At 45.9% G+C, this 20904-nt stretch overlaps 1 protein-coding gene and 1 non-coding gene across 4 annotated transcripts in view; both read right to left on the bottom strand.

The window, feature by feature from the left end:
* The window catches only part of LOC139052968 (cysteine/serine-rich nuclear protein 1-like), a 75689-nt gene that overhangs the window by 11011 nt on the left and 43774 nt on the right, over nucleotides 1-20904 (bottom strand). For all 3 annotated transcript variants that reach the window (XM_070530113.1, XM_070530112.1, XM_070530111.1), the window contains exons 2-4: nucleotides 6732-6951; nucleotides 4454-4617; nucleotides 1164-1391 (exon numbers count right to left, since the gene is read on the bottom strand). In XM_070530113.1, coding sequence (XP_070386214.1) covers nucleotides 1164-1391; nucleotides 4454-4617; nucleotides 6732-6951 — 612 coding nt within the window. The remainder of the gene's footprint in view (nucleotides 1-1163; nucleotides 1392-4453; nucleotides 4618-6731; nucleotides 6952-20904) is intronic.
* Nucleotides 20211-20283, bottom strand: TRNAS-UGA (transfer RNA serine (anticodon UGA)). Its single transcript has one exon. It is a non-coding gene; the product is annotated as a tRNA-Ser (tRNA).

Raw genomic sequence — 20904 nt, 5'->3', positions numbered from 1 at the left:
ATCTTTTGCCAAAACGTTTGTTGGCTATGCGTTCGCTGACTGCTTTTTCCGGAAGATCTTGTACGTCAGTATTCATGATCCATCTGCTCGAGTAACATTTACTTAACCACCACACTATTTCATGATAACTATACTAACAGTCGAATTTTTAAAATGTGTATCTTTTGTTTATTACACATTCCCTGCAGCAACTGACTACCTCGTCTACTTGCCCTGACCTATATGAACTCATCTCTGTCGAAATCAGATTGCTTGCTATATTGTGCCGAAACACAATACCTATGAGAGATGCTGTAATGGGCAGCCCCTGATTGCTTTGAAATCCACGAAGTTCTGTACTCCGCACATGAGTCTTTCTGCATTCCGCCACAATCGAAATGAGAGAGCCGCTACCGGGTACCTACCTCACTCAGCGGCGGAGCGCCATAGCCGCTACGCCACTACATTGGGGCTCACGTCAGTGCAATCTGTCTGAATTTTAGCTCAATCAAAAAAACTTTACGAACATACAGCCTATTTATATCTCTTGCACAATGAAGTAGAATAGTTGGCGCTACAGAGTTTCAAGTTGTATCAGCCAGCTCTCAAACCCTTCAGAAATGATAAAGATCCATTTAGTCACTGTCCTAGTTCTACCCAAGAATTTGCAAACGCTTTATTATGTCTAGTACAATTCTTCTTCATATCCAAGCCCTTTCAAGTGCGTCACTGTATCCGAGCTTAGTACTGGTAAATATAAAAATACATATTGCTGCCTCAATTGGCCTCAGAATGTTGTTCTATACTTCGATCACGTATACAGAACGTGACTTAAATTTTACATTACAATCTTTTTTTGTACTGTGTATGTGCGCTCGTCTCATCGTTGTCCTTGACGCTGTTGAAAATAGTGTCACACCAACTTACCCAAGCTTCAACAGTTTACATTACCAGAATTTACGGTTTTCTGTAAAATAAATTTAGCGTTTTGTCGCAGATTGCGTTGCTGGCTGTTGTTCACTGATTGCATTTTGATAGCGACTGCACCATTGTAGGCCGGGTTTCGCTGCCGCACAAGAACGGCTGCAAAGCATACTTCGCTGCAAAGCGGCTAAAAGGAGGCAAGCTAGGCAAAATTCGCTCGAGCGTATCTTCTAACCAGCAGTGAACAGGCGATTATTCACCTGGCACGCTATGCCATTCAGGGAGCAGGAACAAGTTTCTGGGAGGCACTGGTCAATGCAGGAGCAGCCGCAACGCTCCCGCGACGTCCTAATGGCTTGGCAAGCTATCGTCTCGGAAAAATCAAAGCTCCGCACACCACTGTCTCGAAGCAGCTGACGGCGACGACGCCATTGCAGGGGCTCCAACTGATGCCGTCCACTCCTTTCTTCGTCCCCATCGCCGGCCTCCTGCAGTGGAAGACACGACATGCGCCATTCTCTCCACGGGCAGAACCTGTGTCAGGTTGGTTCACGATATTCTACAACGAATATCCATCAATGTAAACATACTCGCCTGATTAGAACGCGAGAAGCTGCTATGAGTCCACCCAAAGTGGCGCTGTGTATGGCGCTCTAGCTAATAGAAAAAACTTAACCGTGAAGCTATTACCGCTTCCTTTTTAAACCGTAAATACATTGCGACACCTCCTTAGGTGCAGGACAAACTAGTGCGGCTAGGTACGATATCGACCACTCAATCTCATCTGCTGCACATACCACTTGCTTTGCCAATATGATACCATAAGCGAGAGTCGCGCCGCTCCCGCTGTACAACGCAGCGCGATTTAAGAAAACAAACGTTGTCGTCGTCGCACATTCAGTGGGGGCCATTAAAAAAACAACGACCGGGGAAAATTTAGGGCGCCATGGATGAAATGAGAAAAAAGTATAGGCTGTTATGTGCGGTTCGATTGTTGCTTTTGAAGAAAGATGTAGTTCTTCTGGAAGCTATGAGGGCGAATCAGAAAGCTTTTGACCCTAATTCCCCTATTGTTGTAGAGAACTTACGGCTGTAAAGCCGCAATCAACATATAAATTCCCAGTGATGGACCTTCTTTGAACCGGCCTGGCCTTATCTGCCTATAGCTACGCGGCATACCGCTGCTGGCAGTTGTTGAAGATGGCGCTTGTGCTTCACACAACCGCGGCGTACGAGCAATGAAGTGCGATTGATTTTTGGTGCAGGAAGGGACGAACGCCCATTCAAATCAACAGGGAAATGCAGCCATGTATGGGGAAAGGCCTCTGCCTTTGTGTAGTGTGAGGTGGTGGAGGTGGCGGTGCTCACAAAAGGCCCTGAAAACTTGCACCACAATGAGCGTTCGGGGAGGCGACGTGCGTCGAAATTCTACCACATGGGCATCTCAAGTTTAATGCCGCGATGGGGTAAATGTTTGAACTGGTGTGGGGCTATGTGGAAAGATTGTGCAAGGCACGTAGAATATTACGTTATATCTGTAATTACCGGTAAGTACTTTAATTTGGCTCATAAAATATAGGGGCAAAGGATTACGATTCACCCTCGTAATATGCTGTGAAAACAGACTACTATGCGTATTCAGGAGGGGATAAAAGTTTGTAATAGAAATCACATAACCAGCCAGCAGTTATGGAAGTGCTTTTTTTGCACATTTTTCTGCAAAAACAAATGCAGGCATATATCACAGATTATCTATGAAAGCGTGATCTCGTTTGAACAGGAAGGCGTATTTCAGCTAATCGTTTTCGTGTAAACATGTCCCCTAACCTCTGTTCAAATTTTCTCGCTCTTCAATGCCGCTCTGCCACAACCACGCAGCCACTGCTGAATCCACCACATGGTTACGCAATGCACCAGCGATATCCACAAGGTGTAAATACATGCGGCGAACAATGCGATCAGGGCTGTCGTAAGGGGGCCGACACATCATTAAATTTCAGTTTTCTTTTCTTCAGACGGTGCATCGGTCCGCGACATTTCAATAACTAGTTTCCGGGCCAAGCGGGTTGCCGTGAAACTTTGGGCTTGCCGTAAATACATAAACGAAACCAAGAGACCTCGCCGCATTTTTGAACTAACGTCGCCATCCTGATTTTCTTCTTGTCCCTTTTCTGCCCTTTACCGAGCCTTTCACTCACGGTAGGAGCGGCGTTTGGGTATTTCTGAACTGTAATTTACCAACAGAGGTGAAATCATTTGTTTTAGGGTTCCTTTTAGGTGAAGACTCCTGTACGCCACGCTAGTACACTTTCGGGCGCATGATTTGAGGCATAGAGAACAAAACGCTTGTTACGCTTCAGCCATCGACACATCAGCAACTTCTGTTACGAGACCAACAAGGATTCATCATGTAAAAGTAGCCGCGTAGATATTCAAAAGTGTCAAATCATCAGACAATTGCAAAATATTTTTCTCTGTTTTGTTTTCTGGGCCAGAGAAGCGAAAGAAACAGCTCTGAATGGCTTCCAGTACAGTTATTCGATGTCTTCGAGCTTGTGGTGTCTCCGGAAACGGCGCGTGCTCGTGGCTGCAGCAAGGAAAATTTATCTTGTCACGTGACAATGACCGCATTAGCATTCTTATTAGGCTTTACCTCATCACCATGTTGGATAGCGCTTCAGCTAAATTTAAAAAAATAACTGCCATATATGCAAGCCTTTGCCACCCAGGCCCCCCTCAACGGATGTATGAATCTGCTGCGAATTGAGTTAGGCCTACGCACAAATGGCTTGAACTGATATCTTACTTCGCTAGCTGCCTAGCGTATAAAGGCAATGGTGATGCAGCGGAACAGTAGGCAAAGTTTATTTTATTTATTTTTTCTTGCGCCGGGGCTGAAGCAATTTTTCGGCAGATTTGTGGCCGTGTCCGTATAATGTCAGGAGGACTGGAAGCAAATCCGGAGTTGGCAGGTATGATGCACGTTACCAACGGGAAATATTGTATATAAGGAAAACAACGGGCGAAGATAATTCATTCGGGCGCGCGGACAAAGCACTGACCTAGAAGTGAACCAAAGCGTTGTTCGAGCTTTGCGCATGCACAGAGACTCTCTGTGTATGCTATACTTTCTTGTGTTCTATTTCTAAACTTTCCTAATAATGTGATTCTGTAGACCACGCTATTCACTGCAATAAAACGTCTAACAAACTTTTGAGAACAAATAATAAAGGAACACCGAAGGAGCACTAAATCAGTTTGACCTGATAGTTTACTTTATTCAATTTTCTTTCGCTAGTTTGGCGGTTATAGGTTAATTATTAAAACAGAGAAAAGGTAGAAGTTCCGTTTTTCTTCACTTTCGTGCCGAAACCCAAGCCTTTCCCTGTGGTAAGGGCAAGTAACTTTGCTTGTAATGCTAATGGGTAATCTAATACAGCAGAAATCGATTTTTACTGCCCTTTATTGGAAGGTGAAGTCACTGACGATGCCAAGCGCATCTCTAAACGAGGTGCTCTGCTTACACTTTCTCAAAAAGATCGCCCTTTACCTGTGGCATAGCACCATCCCATCTCACGGCAGCAGAAAGCGGCGAGGTCGCGTCATAGAAGAGTGACGTTTCACTGGGTAGGTCATCACCGGGTGGTCTACACGACTGGCCTTCAAATCCTCGAAGAATGCGAGTGTACTCCTCGGTGTGCTTGAAGTCCATTCCTGCGAAAGCCACAATGAGTTGGTGAAATCGTGAGCATCGATATTTTAGCGAAGCCGTTAGCTGGGCTCATTCTTTTCTGGAGTGCCCACGCTGCGAGACAACTTCGCATTCCAGGCATGCTCTCCTTAGTAGAGTGGAACGCCGCACATACAAGGCCCACCAGACTGGAGAGGCTAAACCCTTCGCTGCAACTCAGACCTCCGGCTGGACATCACCGACGGCGAAGCGTCTCTTGCCAGTTGTGGCTGAGAGTTACATTCAGGAAAGCTTATTCAGCACTAATTCGTATGGCTGACAGTCATGATGTGACGTTTGCGAATGCAAGAAGAACATTAACCATTTCTTGTGCATCTGTCCTCAATTTCACGCACAAAGAGAATTTATATCCAACACATTCAGAAAACCAGATGATCGCCCTCTGAATGAACAGACAGTACAAGAACCCAGCATCGGTTCTTGTAGGCAGTCAAGGCACTTTTGTGCTGTCATAGAACATCTGGTTTCTACGAGCGGCTTTGACTATAGTGCTGTCCGTGCCACGTCTCTATCTCTCTTTTTCCCTTTTCCCTTCCTCCACTGTAGGGTAGCCAACTGGAATCTTGACTGGTTAAAATTCCTTCCTTACTTATATCCCTCTCTGTACGTTGGACTACAATAGGCATGGTAAATTGGGGTAAGGCATTAATTTTTACCCTCTCTAGTTGGTTCAATCTGCTCCTACACATAAGTCCATGAAGGTATTCCCAGTTCACCTCGAATTTCTAACGAGGCTGCCGCAGAAGAATCACGCAACCGAGACATCGTGCTTACCAGCACGGGCAAACACGCCACCATAAAGCCAGTGAGTAGCCACAGCAGGCTCCGCAAAGTAAGGAAATGCTAAATGCTCAAATATGGTCAAGAGATTAGGCTCGTAGTTAAAGCTTATAGAGTACTATTGTAACGCGTAAAGATCAAGGGCACATGAAAGTCGCATAGCAACACTGCTTAGTGATTACTCATTGTGTATATGTCTCCGAAAATGTCGCACCAGCACAAGCTACAAAATGGTGGTTCACATCCGCCACCCAGGAGTACTTCTGAATTAGATGCTCATTTGATATCTCGATGGAATTATATTTCATGCAAGATCACCTCGTGCCGTCACTGATTAGATTAACGTAAAATTTAGGGACCGAGTAAGACAGCCCACGTAGGGGGAAAATTGCCGAAATCTATCCACACCGATTCCCTAAACACGACGAATTATGGGAAGAATGATTGCAAGAGGTTTGCTTGTAGCGCTTTCACGGGGAAGGTAAAAGATTATGGCAGAGAGTGAGAAAGCGATAGAATAAATTAAAGCTTTTAAACACACTGATGCATGCGCGTGCAGGATATCATTCGCGCAGCGCTGGCGGTCATTCACATCGCCAGACCTGCGTCCTCTAGCGAATTTATAGGATCGCAAACGCACTCGCGGTTCAGCACGGTGATCAAGAGAAAGAGCAGAGTCGGCGTCCTAGACCCAAGTTCATAAAACAGTACCAGAAACGATTCCAGGTGTCAGTGAAATTTGGGACAGACTGTACGGCAACATGAATTTCCAGGCGTTTAAGGTCGTCCTGGGCACATTCGCGACGTGCACTGGTTGCGGTGAAGCCTCTAAGAGACCTAGAAAGAAATATAATTTGGCCACCTCGGGTTCCTAACCTGCAGGTAAATCTAAGTAAACAAGGCTTTTTTTGTTGTTTTCATTCATGTCGAAATGCTGACACTACGGGAAAGATCAAACCCACGACTTCGAGCTTAGCAGGCAACGACAGAGTGATTCAGCTACCACAGCAGGGAAGAACCGGGAGACCTGGTTTGGATGCATAATAGCACATGGAGCAAAAGATAGCATGAAAAACAAAACCGAACAAGCAAATGCCCTTTAACATAGCGCACGCCTATTTGTCCCTAAATACAGCGCAGCCATTCGACAAAACGTTGAGAGGTTCCGGAAATGGCAAAAAGAGGAAATTAACTTTTTTTGTAAGTGTGTTACGTGTAGGAACACCTCCAGCTATTGAAGCAGGAAATGCCATTTCGAGGCGCGTGACGTTGTGCTTTATGAAAAACAATCTCTTACCAAGGGTATCGCCACCTCTGGTTGGAACGGAGGAAAAGCCCTGCACCCGTGGAAACATGTAGACGGTAGCCTTGTCGAACGAGACGGCTTTGGGCTGTCGCCTCTGTGGACGTCCTGCTGCTGAACCGCCGCCCATCTGCGAATCCAGTATCGACCACGGCCCGCAGGCGCGTGACCATTGGTGGTAAATCACGCACTTTCTCAGCGGGAGGACCTGCGCCTTCGAAATGATGTTACACATTTATGGCAAATAACCCCTAAGGAAAATGTGCCGAAAATATCTGACTGCAGAAAAGGAAGAGCCCATGCTGCGCAGTCAGCCGTTTGATTAAAGGAAGTGCTTATGGTAATGGGGACCTTTACTATAACCATAGCGCTGTAGTGGTGGGTTAAAGCAGTCGATGCAGAGCCTGTGTAATAGCAAACCATTGTAGGGATTCTAATCAAATTAGGAGAGAATAATAAAGCAAGGTAGCGTATGTTTCATAGCGAGCCATAAAAAAAATGCAGCAATTGGAGCTATGTTGGGGCTAATTGGTTTTAATTATTGTGCTGCGAGAAAATCTGCAGGTACTACTCTTGAGGGACTCCATTTTCATTTTAATACTTGTGAAATATGGCTTCGGCCCACACAAGTGAGATCCTGCATTGTACATCGGCTTTATGCCCTAGTAAGTAATTTCAAAACGAATTGATTCGTAAAAATGTTTATATCTGCGAAACGAAACAGACAAACAAAAAGAAATGACCCGGCCTAAGTTGCTGTCTCTGGTGCACGCGACAAAGCGCGATATTTTTAAGAAGTACACTCGACACCGCACACTTCTGGATTCGTTTTATAGTTATCAAGGCCAGAGAGAACAGACCAGAAACTATCGTAGACCATGTCATTTGAATAGGATGAGAGGTTGGCTCCGTATTCGAAAGACCCGGATTACACGCAAGCCTTCCATAAACGACCATCGTGCATGCGGGAGCGCGCCAATACAATAGAAGAGGTTTAAGATGCAAAAGAAGTCGAGCTTGCGGAAGTAGGTAATTATTCACGGTTAAGCGGAGCCGGCACAAAAGACGATGGGTTTGAAGTTAACGATCAAGCGTCCACTCACAAAAAGACATTACTGACATGTTGGGTGGGGACAGAGTGCCGCGAGATGTCACTAGCACCGTACTCATCTCGTGTAACTCCCGTAATGTACTCATAGGTGTAAGTTAAAATGCTCCAGTGATCGGCGTTTTCTCGAGCCGACGGCAACTAAGTACAAAAGTCGTGTTCTGATATACGAGCCCCGAACTTCAATGCTGAGCATGTGCATTTACCACGTTTCCCTCAGTCGTGAAGACATGTGCCACTTTCGCAAGATTAAACTGTCGTCGTCGTGGCCCGAGCTGAGGAGGTGATATTGGAACGAGGCACTGAAATATGGTCATTCGCTCATATTGCAAGTGCTGGCTTCTTTATTCAATCGGGGCGAATTGATGAACAGCAATCGAATAAGGAAACGTCTCTAGAGCGAGCCTTTCAACAGTGCGACTCGTCTTTGTCGAGGCAACAACTGTCACGACGGCGTCATGAATGAGCCCGGCACTGGGAAATTTCTGTCCATCGCAGAGTTTACCTAGCGTACTCTCTCACCCACAATGATAATATAGGCGTAGGTCAAGAGCATGATAATTCATCGCTATAATGACAGACAGAACGGGTTTGAAGCGCTGCCTATTTTTTCACGTTGTGGCAAAAAATAGACAACAATCTTCACGTGTAAGCAGGTGTTGACACCTGCGGGGTCTCGTTTTCAGAGAACACAACAATTAAATAAAGATACAGTTCGGACACTCGAAAAAAAAAACTAAAGATGAATGACAACCATTCCACTCTGAAGATGGAATGGAAGCGAAAGCTGACTGCCTTGCGAGTCTGGCGTCGTTGCTCGTTCGGAGGTGCCCGCGCTCTCGATTGTCGTTTTCGTTCAGCATCGCGGGAACATTTTTCGTCGGTGGTCGTTTCGCGCCGGCGCTGTTTACAGTCTCGTTGCTGTTCCCTCCGACGGTCCTCATACGCATGTTGTTCTTGGGGTGTACGAAGTACACGTGTCCACTCCATCAAGAACGCAGCTGTTGAATAGCTCACACCCCCTCAATCAACGGATCCTACCCCCATAGACGCAGCCTCCCAATTACGACGACAGAAGAAAAGTTAATTCTAGGCTGGAATGATGAGTGGCAACGGAGCCAGCTGGGGAAAAAGACGACGGACGCGCGAGCAGTGGCACTAGTGCTTTTTAGGTTTTCACGAGACAAACAATATATTCAACACTCCATATGGTCCTATTCTGCTGCTCTATTCCCCAAAGAAGCGGCGGATTCTCTAAATGAGATCGCGTAAGGGCGTAAAGCATGCTTTTCTTCGCAGTGTCCCAGGCCTAGGAGGTCTATGTTCGGCATCTGAGTTTGCAAAACTTTGCATGTCTGAATTATCCCGTCTAATCTAACTACACATCATTCGGCTCCTGGACCAGACCGTATCACAACTGCTGTGAATATATTATTGTTTAACTCTTCCCCAAATTAATTGTAGAATATAGTTAACTGCTCACTACAGTATACGTGGATTCCAACCTGTTGGAAAAGTGCAAGAAATGTGCTTTTAGTTAAAAATGTAAACCTACGACGTATCTTGGACAACGTTCGGCCAATTGCCCTTCGAATCTAGTCAAAATTGTAGAAAAGGTAATCCAAGTCAGGCACAATGACGTCACTTCTCAGGGTACTCTCAGCTTGAGACAAATAGGATTTAGGCCTCAATATTCCATATCATCAGCGCAGGTTGATTTAGAAAGCCGCATTCGACTCGCAGGACTATCAGGAGATATATCAGCATTAGTAACTTTAGATAATGCAAAAGCATATGACAGTGTCGAACATGGAATTTTAATTTCTAGATTTGTAAGTTCTGCTCTTCCAGACTATTTAGTGGCCTGGCTAGAAGAGTTCCTTTCCGGCGAATAACAACCAAGACAAGAGGCATGGGGGAGGCGGACACGCTTCGGCTTGTTCAAGCCTTCGTCGTGTCTCGAATAACTTACGCTATTCCGTACGCACTACTCAACGAGACGGAACTAAAGAAAATCAACACAATGATCAGAAAGGCATATAAGTAGGCGAGGGGTCTGCCAATCAGTACGTCCACAGAACGCCTACTACGACTAGGTGTGCACAACACGGCCGAGGAGCTGATCGAGGCACATTTATCCAGTCAGCGAACAAGCCTGGCGATTACGGAAGCAGGGAGGTCCATTCTCTTACGCCTTGGGCTCTCTGCTCCTCTGAGCCATCCGCCGCCTCAGACTGTGAGCTTGCCCCATGCCATCCGGAGAAACATCACCGTACGTCCTCTGCCTCGCAATACCACGCAGAGCGAAGGGAGGCCCGCGCCCTGGCCATACACAAGCAATACGGAACTCTACCCTCTACAGCCTACACTGACGCGGCTTCTTACTCCAGACGCGCAGCCACAACAGCCACCGTAGTCGTCAACACAGAACATCAGAGCAGCATTTCGCTCACACGATACAATCCCCTCTAAGACTAGGAAGCGGCCATAGCCCTCGCGCTCTCCCAAACAGAGGTTGAAGTCATAGTGACCGACTCCCAACAGGCGTGCCGCAACTTTGCTAGCGGCAGAATTCATACCACTACGCTCCGGATCAATAATCAAAACCCGCCAACGAGATCAGCAAAGATCATCTGGGCGCCAGCACATCAAGGCATCACTGGCAACGAGGTCACCAACCACGTGGCTTGAGATCTGGCTCACCGAGCCGACGCCGAGGAATCTGAACCTGAGCGCATGCACCCTCTAGTCTCTTACCAAGACATCACACAACACTACAAGCTAACCCGCAGAACATATGCACCCCCACACAAGTCACTACCTAGAGAGCAGGAGCGATTCCTCCGAGTTCTACAGCTTAATACATTCCCCCACCCAACCAGAACTCACCTCATAGACCCTACAAAATTATCTCCGCAATGCCGCTTCTGCGCAGAGCCCGGTTCCCTCAGGCACATAGTAGGGGGTTGCAGAGCGGCACCATTAAATCCTCCGAACCCTTACACCACTAACGAGCTTTGGGAGAGAGCCTTGGCCAGCTCCGACCTCGAGGATCAGCAACGGCTGATTGCGAGGGTCCAGGACGCGGCCCGAGCTCAAGGCATTCTGGAATGAGGGCGCCTCTCCATAGCTGCATTTACCTAATAAAAATGTTTATTCTCTCTCTCTCTATCAGGTAGAAAATTCTTTTGTGCCAAGGATGGGGTGACATCAGGTACTTATAAACAGGCGGGAGGCGTACCACAGGGACCAGTTAATTCAGCACTTTTGTTTAATATTTTGATATCTTCTGTCCCAGTTCATGAGGATGTGCATATCTATCTCTATGATGATGACATTGGATTTTCCTCCTCATCACGGCATATCAATGCTTTATACCAAATTTTGCAATCATGTTTGTCTGAACTAAGTCCTGGCTGAACGGACTATTTTTTTGGCTCATCGTCAAGAAACGCTTGTTACTTGTGTTTCCATTGTCAAATCCCATTTTTGTTTCTCTTGATTACCAAAACAAACCAATACCGCAAGTTGCAGCTTTGAAGTACTTAGGGATAACTTATGATGGTAAGCTCACTAGTAGGAACAAATCGAATCAAATACTGGAGAAGGGGAACATGCAATGACATTGTTGCGCCGGTTCAGTAATAAGAACACAGGGATGCATATGCCTACGTTGCTTATAATTTAGAAACTTTACGTCCTCCCCATTTTCTAATTTGGCTGTGTTCTTTTTTCAGTATCTAGCATACAAAATACGACCTTTATTATTACTAGAAAGGCAAGCGCTACGCGTCTGCCTTGGGCTTCCAAGTTTCGTGGCTAACGATGTACTTTATGTCGAGTCTGGAAATAGCAACTTCCTCTCCTGACCTTCCTGAAGCTTTATGATGCATGCCTCTTCCATTTGCAACCAGTTTTCATCAATTCTCCGTAGTTATTTTTCATAACAGGTTGGTAGCGTTACCAATAGCCACAAATTGTTCTTTTTCAGGGGCTGTTATCCAAACTTCAAGTTCGTCTGCTGAACCTGACTCCTCCAAAATATAATTCGTTAAAGGCAAAATTACTTGAAAATTTTCTAAAACACCCAAAAGTTTTTCCTGCGCGCATACTTGAAGGTTGCCTTCAAGATCTTAATCAATTTCTGTCTCACTTGATAATTTCAACGGGCGCATGAGAAAATTTAGAGAAGGCCGCTGTTTGTATCTTTTCAATTCAGCTTGTCTAGTCTTTCTCTCCGTCTTGCAGATTTCATTTCAATATTTCTTGCTGAATATCCAGCGATAATTCTAGCCATCCGAAAATTGGGTCCACAGATATCCAAGGTAATAGTAGTTACGGATGTGTTTTCGGTCTGTAAACATTTACCGTCGACTAATCGGTCACACCTGTTGAGTATATTTCCGACTCTTCTCCTAGACAGTTTGTGTGAAGTCCACTTTGTCTGGGTCCCCGGACACAGTGGAATCTTTTTAAATGAATGAGCTGACTAACTTGTATCGTCATCGCTAAAGAGTGTGGTCTTGAATGTTCTCCCTGATTTCTCTTTTATAACATGAGCCAGATTCAAACGGCTTTTATTGTTGACCTCCTCCTGTTATTTTTCATCCATATTTTCTGCAGATGATTTTCAACCTGTAAAATTTCAGTGGAACATGAGCAAATGTCTTTCACGCCTATACGAGGTCACGTTATTAGGTTTCCGCTGCCGAGTTCTCCGCCTAAACGATTATCATCATAGATCTGGTCTATCCAAAGCTAACCACTGCTCATTTTGTAATGAACCAGAAACTACTGACCATTTCTTTCTTTCTTGTCACCGCTTCTCCTTTCACAAAATCTTCCTCATATTTCAAGCAAGAAACCTAGGTTAAGCACTTAAAACATCAAACATTTTGTCTTTTTGTGCCTGTCAATTAGGTACAAGCCACGGCTCGATTATTAGTGATCTGCAGAAGTTCATTGAAGCATCCGAAAGTTTACGCTGCCAGGGCAGCTACCGTGGGACATTTCATTTTAATGTTATTTTTCTTAAGCTTCTCAGTTTAACATTTTCATTTTTTAGTTGGTGTATAGGTACTCTCCAAATCGGTGTTATCAGTTAATTCCCATATGATTCGTTGTAAATGTTCGTCTTTAACCCTTGTGGAATGTTGCTAGGTGTTCGTTTCAATCTATCCAGTGTGGCCAATCCCCCTCGTGGGTACGAGCCATGCTTTGAAAGAACAACATCAACAACAGCATCAACGTCATCACCAACGTCATCATCAACATCAGCATCATCAGCCTCATCAGCATCATCAACACTAGCGCGTTTGCGTGGTAGGTGCAAAGGATTTTTAAGTCTTTTGCAAAACGGGTGAAACCGATGCAGTTGCGAAACGAGCGAATAACCTTGCCAGTTCCCATAAAGGGGAAGATAGAAAAGATGACGTGAATAAATTATGGGGTATTTACCTGCCAAAAATACGATCTCAATATGAGGCGCCCCGTAGTGTGGGACTGCCGATTAATTTTGAACAGCTGGGATTTTTTAAGGTGCCCCTAAATCTAAGTACACTTTTTTTTTCTTTTTGCATTTCGCCTCCATCTAAATGCGGTCGCCACGGCCGGGATTTGATCCCGCGACCTCATGCTTGGAAGTGCGAAACCAAAGCCACTAAGCAACCACGACGGGAAAGTTGACGTAACGCGAAGAAGCTGCGGTTGCGGGCAAACTGAAGGTACGGTACGGTAGCGTTCTCCCACTTGTGAAAAATAAACAATGCAAATTTCTCAAATGAACAACTGACGCAAGCGCGTGCAGACGCAAAGCCGAATTTAGACACCCTGGGCTGCAGGCGACACTACGGGAGCGGTCGCGCGTGAAATCAGCACTTGTGTGCCCGCCGTGGTAATACGACCGCTATGACATTCCTCGAGATCGCGAGTTCAATCCTGACTGCGGCAGCCGCATTTCGACTGGCGCGAATTAGAAAAATGCTAATGCACTTTCACTTAGGTACACGTGAAAGAACAGCATGGTGTCAAAATAAATGTGGAGTCCGCCACTACGGCATGCCTCATAATTCGATGGCGGTTTTGACATGTACAGCCCCATAACTAAACACTTCTGCATCGATGCGATGTGTCATGTGAAGAAATGATAATGCTCAACCCTCTCCGAGATTATGAACCATGGCGCACAACAACACCTCAAGCAAAGATGTCTCCGCGTGTGTTCCGCGTACTACGCAGCCAAATAGCACTAGTGCTCACAAGGTAACATTTAACATCAACTCACCACAGTCGTATTGGACTAAACGGTGATGAAATGACAAATTCGCTGTCAACACCAGCGCTAATATCATCGTCAGTCAAAGCAAACAGCATGAAAGCTTCGCTTACCTGGATTCCCACAGTGCATGGGATTGGCATATTTTTACCCTACACCAAAAAAGATTTGAAAGAAAAGACGCTCTTACACGTGCAGGATACGCCGTTCAGCGTGTTGCCGTGGTCGCGAGTGTGCTAATACTGTAGTGCTGACACCCATTCACGGCACAACTAGTCGATGGCATTTGGGGTCTGTTCAAGCGACGGCCCGATCCGTTGCTCGAAGCCGTCGCTCGTCGCTGTCAATATCGCGCTCATGGGGCCTAGCCTTTGAGCTTGCCCCCATGTATGCGATTCCGGTCAACGACACAGAAAAGATGCCTCTGACCGTCATCCGGAACTGCAACGTCAATGTCGCAAACCCCAAAACACGTGGATGCACGACCCCATGAACCATAGCTACGGACTCACGCTGACGCTTGCTCTCAACGTAGCTCCAAACCTGTTTGCTACGGCGTTTTGCAGTGGGGCTGCAATCGACCATATCTCTTTGCTTAAGGGTTGGATTGTGTAAGCATGTACAAGTACGGCTCGTACTGCTCCACTCGCCGGTCTGTTTTGAGCATCTTGCCGTGCTCCCCGCATGCTGCTTTGCGGCATGGCAAAGAAATCATCCAAGCATGTACCATGGTTGTGCTTTCTTATATCACCCTCGTCGCTGCGTCTGCCCCTTCAAACGGGCATCTTCTGAAATTGCCTCCCTGAATCAAGCATGCTCCGCTTCCATTCCCTCTGCTTGACGCGGGAACGCGTTAATTGCAGGTCACCCGTCAACGCAGCCATACTGCGATATCTTTCGCTTGTATAACCAATCAGTGTCGAATAAACAAGTCTGTCACACCACCTCAAATAAGAAAAAAAAAGCCGGTCAATCAAGCTTCAGAGAAAATGCCTATTATAGAAAATCAACTGAAAAGGGCCTTTCGCAACTGCGACACTTATTTCATGCGTCGGGAGCAGAGCTTTAGAAAATCGTGATTAAGACTTATGCACAATGAATATATGGGGTAACATAAGCTTACGTAATGCTTCAATAAGTAGTCAGCACGAATATTGGTCATTTATGTGACTTATAAGAACTGAGGCTGGAAGCCAAAGAGATGATTAGGCTCCGGTAGCTGCCATCCACGCGCGCTAACCAAAACCATGGCTTCTGTACTACGTTTGCACAAGTTGCAGTAAGACAGAACGCGACGCTGGGGGTGACAAAAACTGGATAATTAAGGCCACGCGTCGCGTAACGAGATTACAAAACTTGCTGTACAAATAAGGAGAGCACGTGCGCCAAGCGGCTCGGACGGACTACTCGTTTTTCTTGTAATTTTCTGGTAAGGGTGTAGCAAAACATATTCTTACAGAAGGAAAGCACACACACCATTAGTTGTGGTGCGCGAGTAAATTTTCATTGAGGAAATGTTAAATAAGTATGCGTGGCAGTGTAGAGTAAAACAACGAAAACATATGAAAATAAGTTACACATAGTTCAACAAAGTGAACGAAAAAGACGCCATGATTTCCAGTTAGTTGTACTGTCAAAGCACACAAGGAAATTCGCCTGCCAAATTCACGTCCTCGAACAGAGCTAGGATCAACAGATCAATTATCTTGGCCATGTATTTCTCGCGGGGGACTCTTACCGGGAATACATAATTATTCGCCCGATCTGATTCTGCTGTAGAAGAAAACATTTACTCGACAACGTGCAACAGAACGAACCCGAACCCACTGCAAATAGAGCACAGCAGGTTTTGCTTACCAAGACATACACGTGAAGATTGTTCGTCGAGAGGGGCAAAAGCGGAGAGAAAATGCCTCGGCGTAGGAATGCGCACGTCCCGGCCTAACACGATGCAAGAACGTGGCCCTGCCGACTTTGCACAAGGCTCACGAAGCTTGCACCGGGCGCGAGCACGTGTCAACGAGTTAGACTGGGCGACTGCTGCTGCAACATATGCCGGATGCGTGCAGCTTTCTTGCACTGACGACGAGCTAGTCAAAGAGACGAGGAGACAGGGAAAATGAGAGGATGCTACAAAAGGTGCGCGGATTATGGAGCACACCTGGTTGTGTCCACCAGCAAAATACCTCGAAAATCTCAATGGAATCGCCTCGACACTCCCCACTGAAGGTTGCCTTGAACGAATGTGCAGCGTCGAAGAGGCAAGTTGGTGTGTACCCGCTTTGATGGCGAAGAGAAGTGCTTACTCCGGTCATAGGGAGGAAGCGAGAATTCGTAGGTCTCGTGAAGGGGCCGATTTCGTCAAAGAAAGCGTGACGATGCGGGCGAACGTATTGTGGCTGGGGCTGTAAAAAAAAAAACACGGCCACTGCCACTTCTCGGCGTGCTGCCGTCCTTGGCGGAGGTGCGCTTTAGGTATAGGCACGGTAGCTAGCTGGTACACCTGCATTACAGCGTGAAAAAAAATCAAACATGGACAAAGAAGAGAGACGTAGCAGGAGCGCCCGTGGTACGTTTTTCTGTGTCCGTGTTTGATTTGTTCGCGCGGTAAGTAATCATGTGTAAGCATATATTTTTATCTGTTTCCGTCAACCTCCGCAATCATCATTCCAACCAGTTTAGTTGTGTGGTCCGGAGAACATTGGTGCTTGCTAAGCAAGTGTGTGTTAATGTGCGCTAAAAAGGGAAATGGCGACGAGGGAATAAAAGTGTAGTGTTTTATGCGGTTCTGTAATCTTTAGTTGCCGATGCAGACCTCGTTGTCGCCGGCGGTAGACAGTGGTATGTATAGCAGCGACTTTCCTGGTAAAGTTAACCATATTGCGTGTACGTGTGCGCGGCGGAACACGGCGAGAATAACCACTTATTTTTGCTTGAGAAATAGATCACCACTTGTGTTTGCTGTACTTGGCGATCAAGAGGTCGTGTTGCTTTAGAAAATTGGGACGCACATTGCGCTTAACAAGGCTGGTCGCAGTGATGAACCGTCGGCAGAGCAGTTCCGATGAAATCATGATCATTATTTCATTTTTATTTTGCAAATTGATGAGACGCAATGATCAATGAACGTGTATACGTAAGCGTCATCTACTCTGGGTGTCAAAAAGATTTCTTGCAACATAATCTACGCGCTGGAATGTACAATGCCATAGAGTAACATAGTAAAAGACAAGAGTGGACACTCAAGCCGTTTCACGGCCGACCTATGGAGTTTCGCCAATTCCGCTAGGTGGCAGAGCACATCAAGAAAAAATGTGACTGTGGCGGCGGCTAGCAGCTTGACAGGCGGCACGACCCAACGCGTGCGAAGCCTAGTCAGGTTCTTCACTGGGCTCTGCCTGTAAAATGCAGCTGAGGATAGTTGAGTTCTTCTGCCAGCGTCTGCTTCGTCGCCGTTCCATGGTAAGGCCACAGGAAATTCTTTTGCACGTTGCTAAAGGCTTATTCTCTTCGTATTTCGTTACTTCACTGCTAGCCGCATGAACAAGTGATGGCGGCCTTGAAGCCATGAACAGCTGCTGCCCAATTGCTTCGCTGAATTTCATTTCTTTTGTTATCGTGTGCAGCAGCGAGTGGCGATGCTAGCGATAACAGGTACGCTGCGTCCGAGCTGCGAGGCACGTTCGATACAATTATGAAGTTAGAACATAAAATGATTTGTTACGAAATGCGGCCTATGAACACAGGCCGTTCGGGGCAGATAGCTTTATGTGACGCGCAGCGACTGCTGAAAATGTATGGCGCTCCACTTTTGCTGAAGAAATGCAGCTATTTCTTAAGCGGCACACGTGCAATATTTGCAGCACGGCAATAATACGCGCTCTCTCAGCCTCTGTAGCAGGCTATGTGCGCTCGCGCTTTGTTAACTGTTTTGCTTTGCGCTGAAGCTACGCGTTTTCATGTTTTAATTGTGTATGGAGTCGTTACCGTAGAAAGTCGCTTGTGTCTTAGCTATTATACCAGTGCTTCATTGACCTTAGGTGTAAACAAAAATACGCCTGACGCGAAGGAACGCAGCATCTCCATTCTAAACCTTTGAAGGTTCCAGTATTGCTTGTACGAAGGAACTTAGCGTCTACATTCAATAGCTTTGAAACCTCCAGTATTTATCGCTTAGATCCTGTCTGTCATTCTACCTATTGCAGGAATATTCGCTGTTTCCTCAAATACACTTACACATTCGAGATGAGGATGTTGGTGCGTGCCCAATTATATTTTTGTAGCCATTTTATTTTTTCACGCTACCAATCACATAAATTTGCTACCTTAATTCACCCTCCTCCACAGAAGTACACGAAAAAGCGTCATTTTTTTTGCCTTTAGAATAATCCCATTCTCGGCAAATTTATTGCTGGCTTGTCTGTGCAGTTTTATTTTTCATTTCCTGGACAGTTGCAACACTTCTATGTGTTTAGCTTGTGCAAAGTTATTGCCATCACGCCATTATTTTCCAACTATTCTCCATTATACCGGTGTCACACGACCACTTTCGATCGCGATCAAGCCCGATCCGGATCGAAATTCTCGACTGCTATTGGGTCCATCGCGCAGCTTGCGCAAAAGAGCCAATCGTGACCGACAAATTCACATCGCATTGGGCTTGACCGCGTTTAAAAGTGCGCCGTGTTACATCCGCACTACTTGCATATCTCAGTTTCTTCCCGTTTTCATGTATCTGGCTCTTACAATCTTGCTGCAATAAATTGTATGCTATTTTCGTGTTCTTGACTGCGCAACAAGTAGATTTATATTTAAGAAGATTGCACATTTATTTACGATACACCTTTTGACGTGAGTTACTAGACGTACAATATCATAAGCGATAAAACTTCACTTCTTCCACAGTTTGCATGATTGTTGCGCTGAGTAACAGCTTGAAACAGCAAATATGAATTTAAATCAAACTAGCATGCAGTGAAACACCTTTGCGGGCTGGTCGTCACGACATATGAACAGCGGCACAAGCGCCTGCGTTAAATGACTCAATTTAGGCAACATTATAGGTCACCAAAACAATTAATAAAAAGAACCAAAACTGGAATTATGGGCCTCCGAGACTCGGCGGCGTGCATCGACCATCTTGGAGGCTGGTGCGTTTCGCCGATTCCGCTAGGCACACAGAGAGCCAAAGTCGGCCGCAGGCGCCTACGGGGGCGTCCACTCCTTACGTTTGCTCTATTACTCTATGATACTGCCGCGTACACTGATTTCTTTTTACTTTCGGTATGGGGCAACGAGCGCTGGCTACGAAGATGTACCGCACTTTCACAGTGCCAAACTCAATTAGGCTGAGATCTTGAAGAATTCAGGCGGACTCCTGTATAACGGTTTACTTTAGCTCTGTTCACGACCCTGTACGTTGCAAAGTACGCATGCGCGCCAGTTGTATTATGCCGGCGCCTGGTCTGACCAGAAGCTTGATGCATGCGCCATCAGATGAGCGGCACTGTTGCTGACGCGATATCGTAGCATGTGCAGCTGACAACCCATTTCTGCGCGCACTAGGCGGTGTGTTACTACGACGCTGTTAGAAGACGATGGTCCAGCGCAGGTTGGCCATAGCGGACGCTCCGCTACGGGCAATCCGCGTGCTTAGTTCTCAGGTCCAACAGTAAACTAGTTTGCTGTCTTGTTACGCTTATATCTACGGGACTGAAGTTCTGTCGAGATGATGCATATTAAAAGTGTAATTGAATCTTCTGAAATTCAAAGGGGAACATTTAGGTGACATATTAGAAGCATCGGGTATACAGTTAGCTTAACGCGCAACGTGTTACGTATTATTGGACATTCTATGCATTTGCATGAACGTTGACCATATATATATATATATATATATATATATATATATATATATATACATGGACGAGAAGAAAGGGGGTTAACCGCGGGACCCGATATTTATTAGTCATATAATGAGAAGCCAACAACCACTGACAGCAAGTACAACATAGGGGAAATTGCATGTGCTTAATAAATGAAATAAAGTAATGATTAATTAATGGAAATTAAAGTGGATGAAAAAACAACTTGCCGCAGGTGGGAACCGAACCTACAACCTTCGCATGTCACGTGCGATGCTCTACCAATTGAGCTACCGCGGCGGCGTTTCCCCATCCACTTTCTTGGGTATTTATGTGCACTAGTAGAACCCTGGGGGGTGTTAGGCAGTGGCCCCACTCACAGACCTTGGCGGCGGACGTGGAACGTCTTTTTTGCCGCAGGCGTCACGAGAACGTGATCTTTTTGGGTGAAGGCAACTGGTCAATAAACCCGCATATGCAACCTGAAGGCATCAATGTTGCCGGATTCGAGACCCTCGTTATGTAATAGACGAGAAGAAAGGGGGTTAACCGAGGGACCCGATATTTATTAGTCATATAATGAGAAGCCAACAAACACTGACACCAAGTACAACATATGGGAAATTGCATGTGCTTAATAAATGAAATAAAGTAATGAATAATTAATGGAAATTACAGTGGATGAAAAAACAACTTGCCGCAGGTGGGAACCGAACCCACAACCTTCGCATGTCGCGAGCGATGCTCTACCAATTGAGCTACCGCGGCGGCGTTTCCCCATCCACTTTCTTGGGTATGTATGTGTACTAGTAGAACCCTGGGAGTGTTAGCCTGGGATATATGCTACCTGGGATATATGCTACCTGGGATACTCACAGGTAGCATATGTGGGTTTATTGACCAGTTGCCTTCACCCAAAAA

The sequence above is a fragment of the Dermacentor albipictus genome, unplaced genomic scaffold (assembly GCF_038994185.2).
Source record: "Dermacentor albipictus isolate Rhodes 1998 colony unplaced genomic scaffold, USDA_Dalb.pri_finalv2 scaffold_48, whole genome shotgun sequence".
NCBI classification, from domain to species: domain Eukaryota; kingdom Metazoa; phylum Arthropoda; class Arachnida; order Ixodida; family Ixodidae; genus Dermacentor; species Dermacentor albipictus.
The sequence above is the reverse complement of the archived record's forward strand: the minus strand, read 5'-3'. Positions and strand labels throughout refer to the sequence as shown.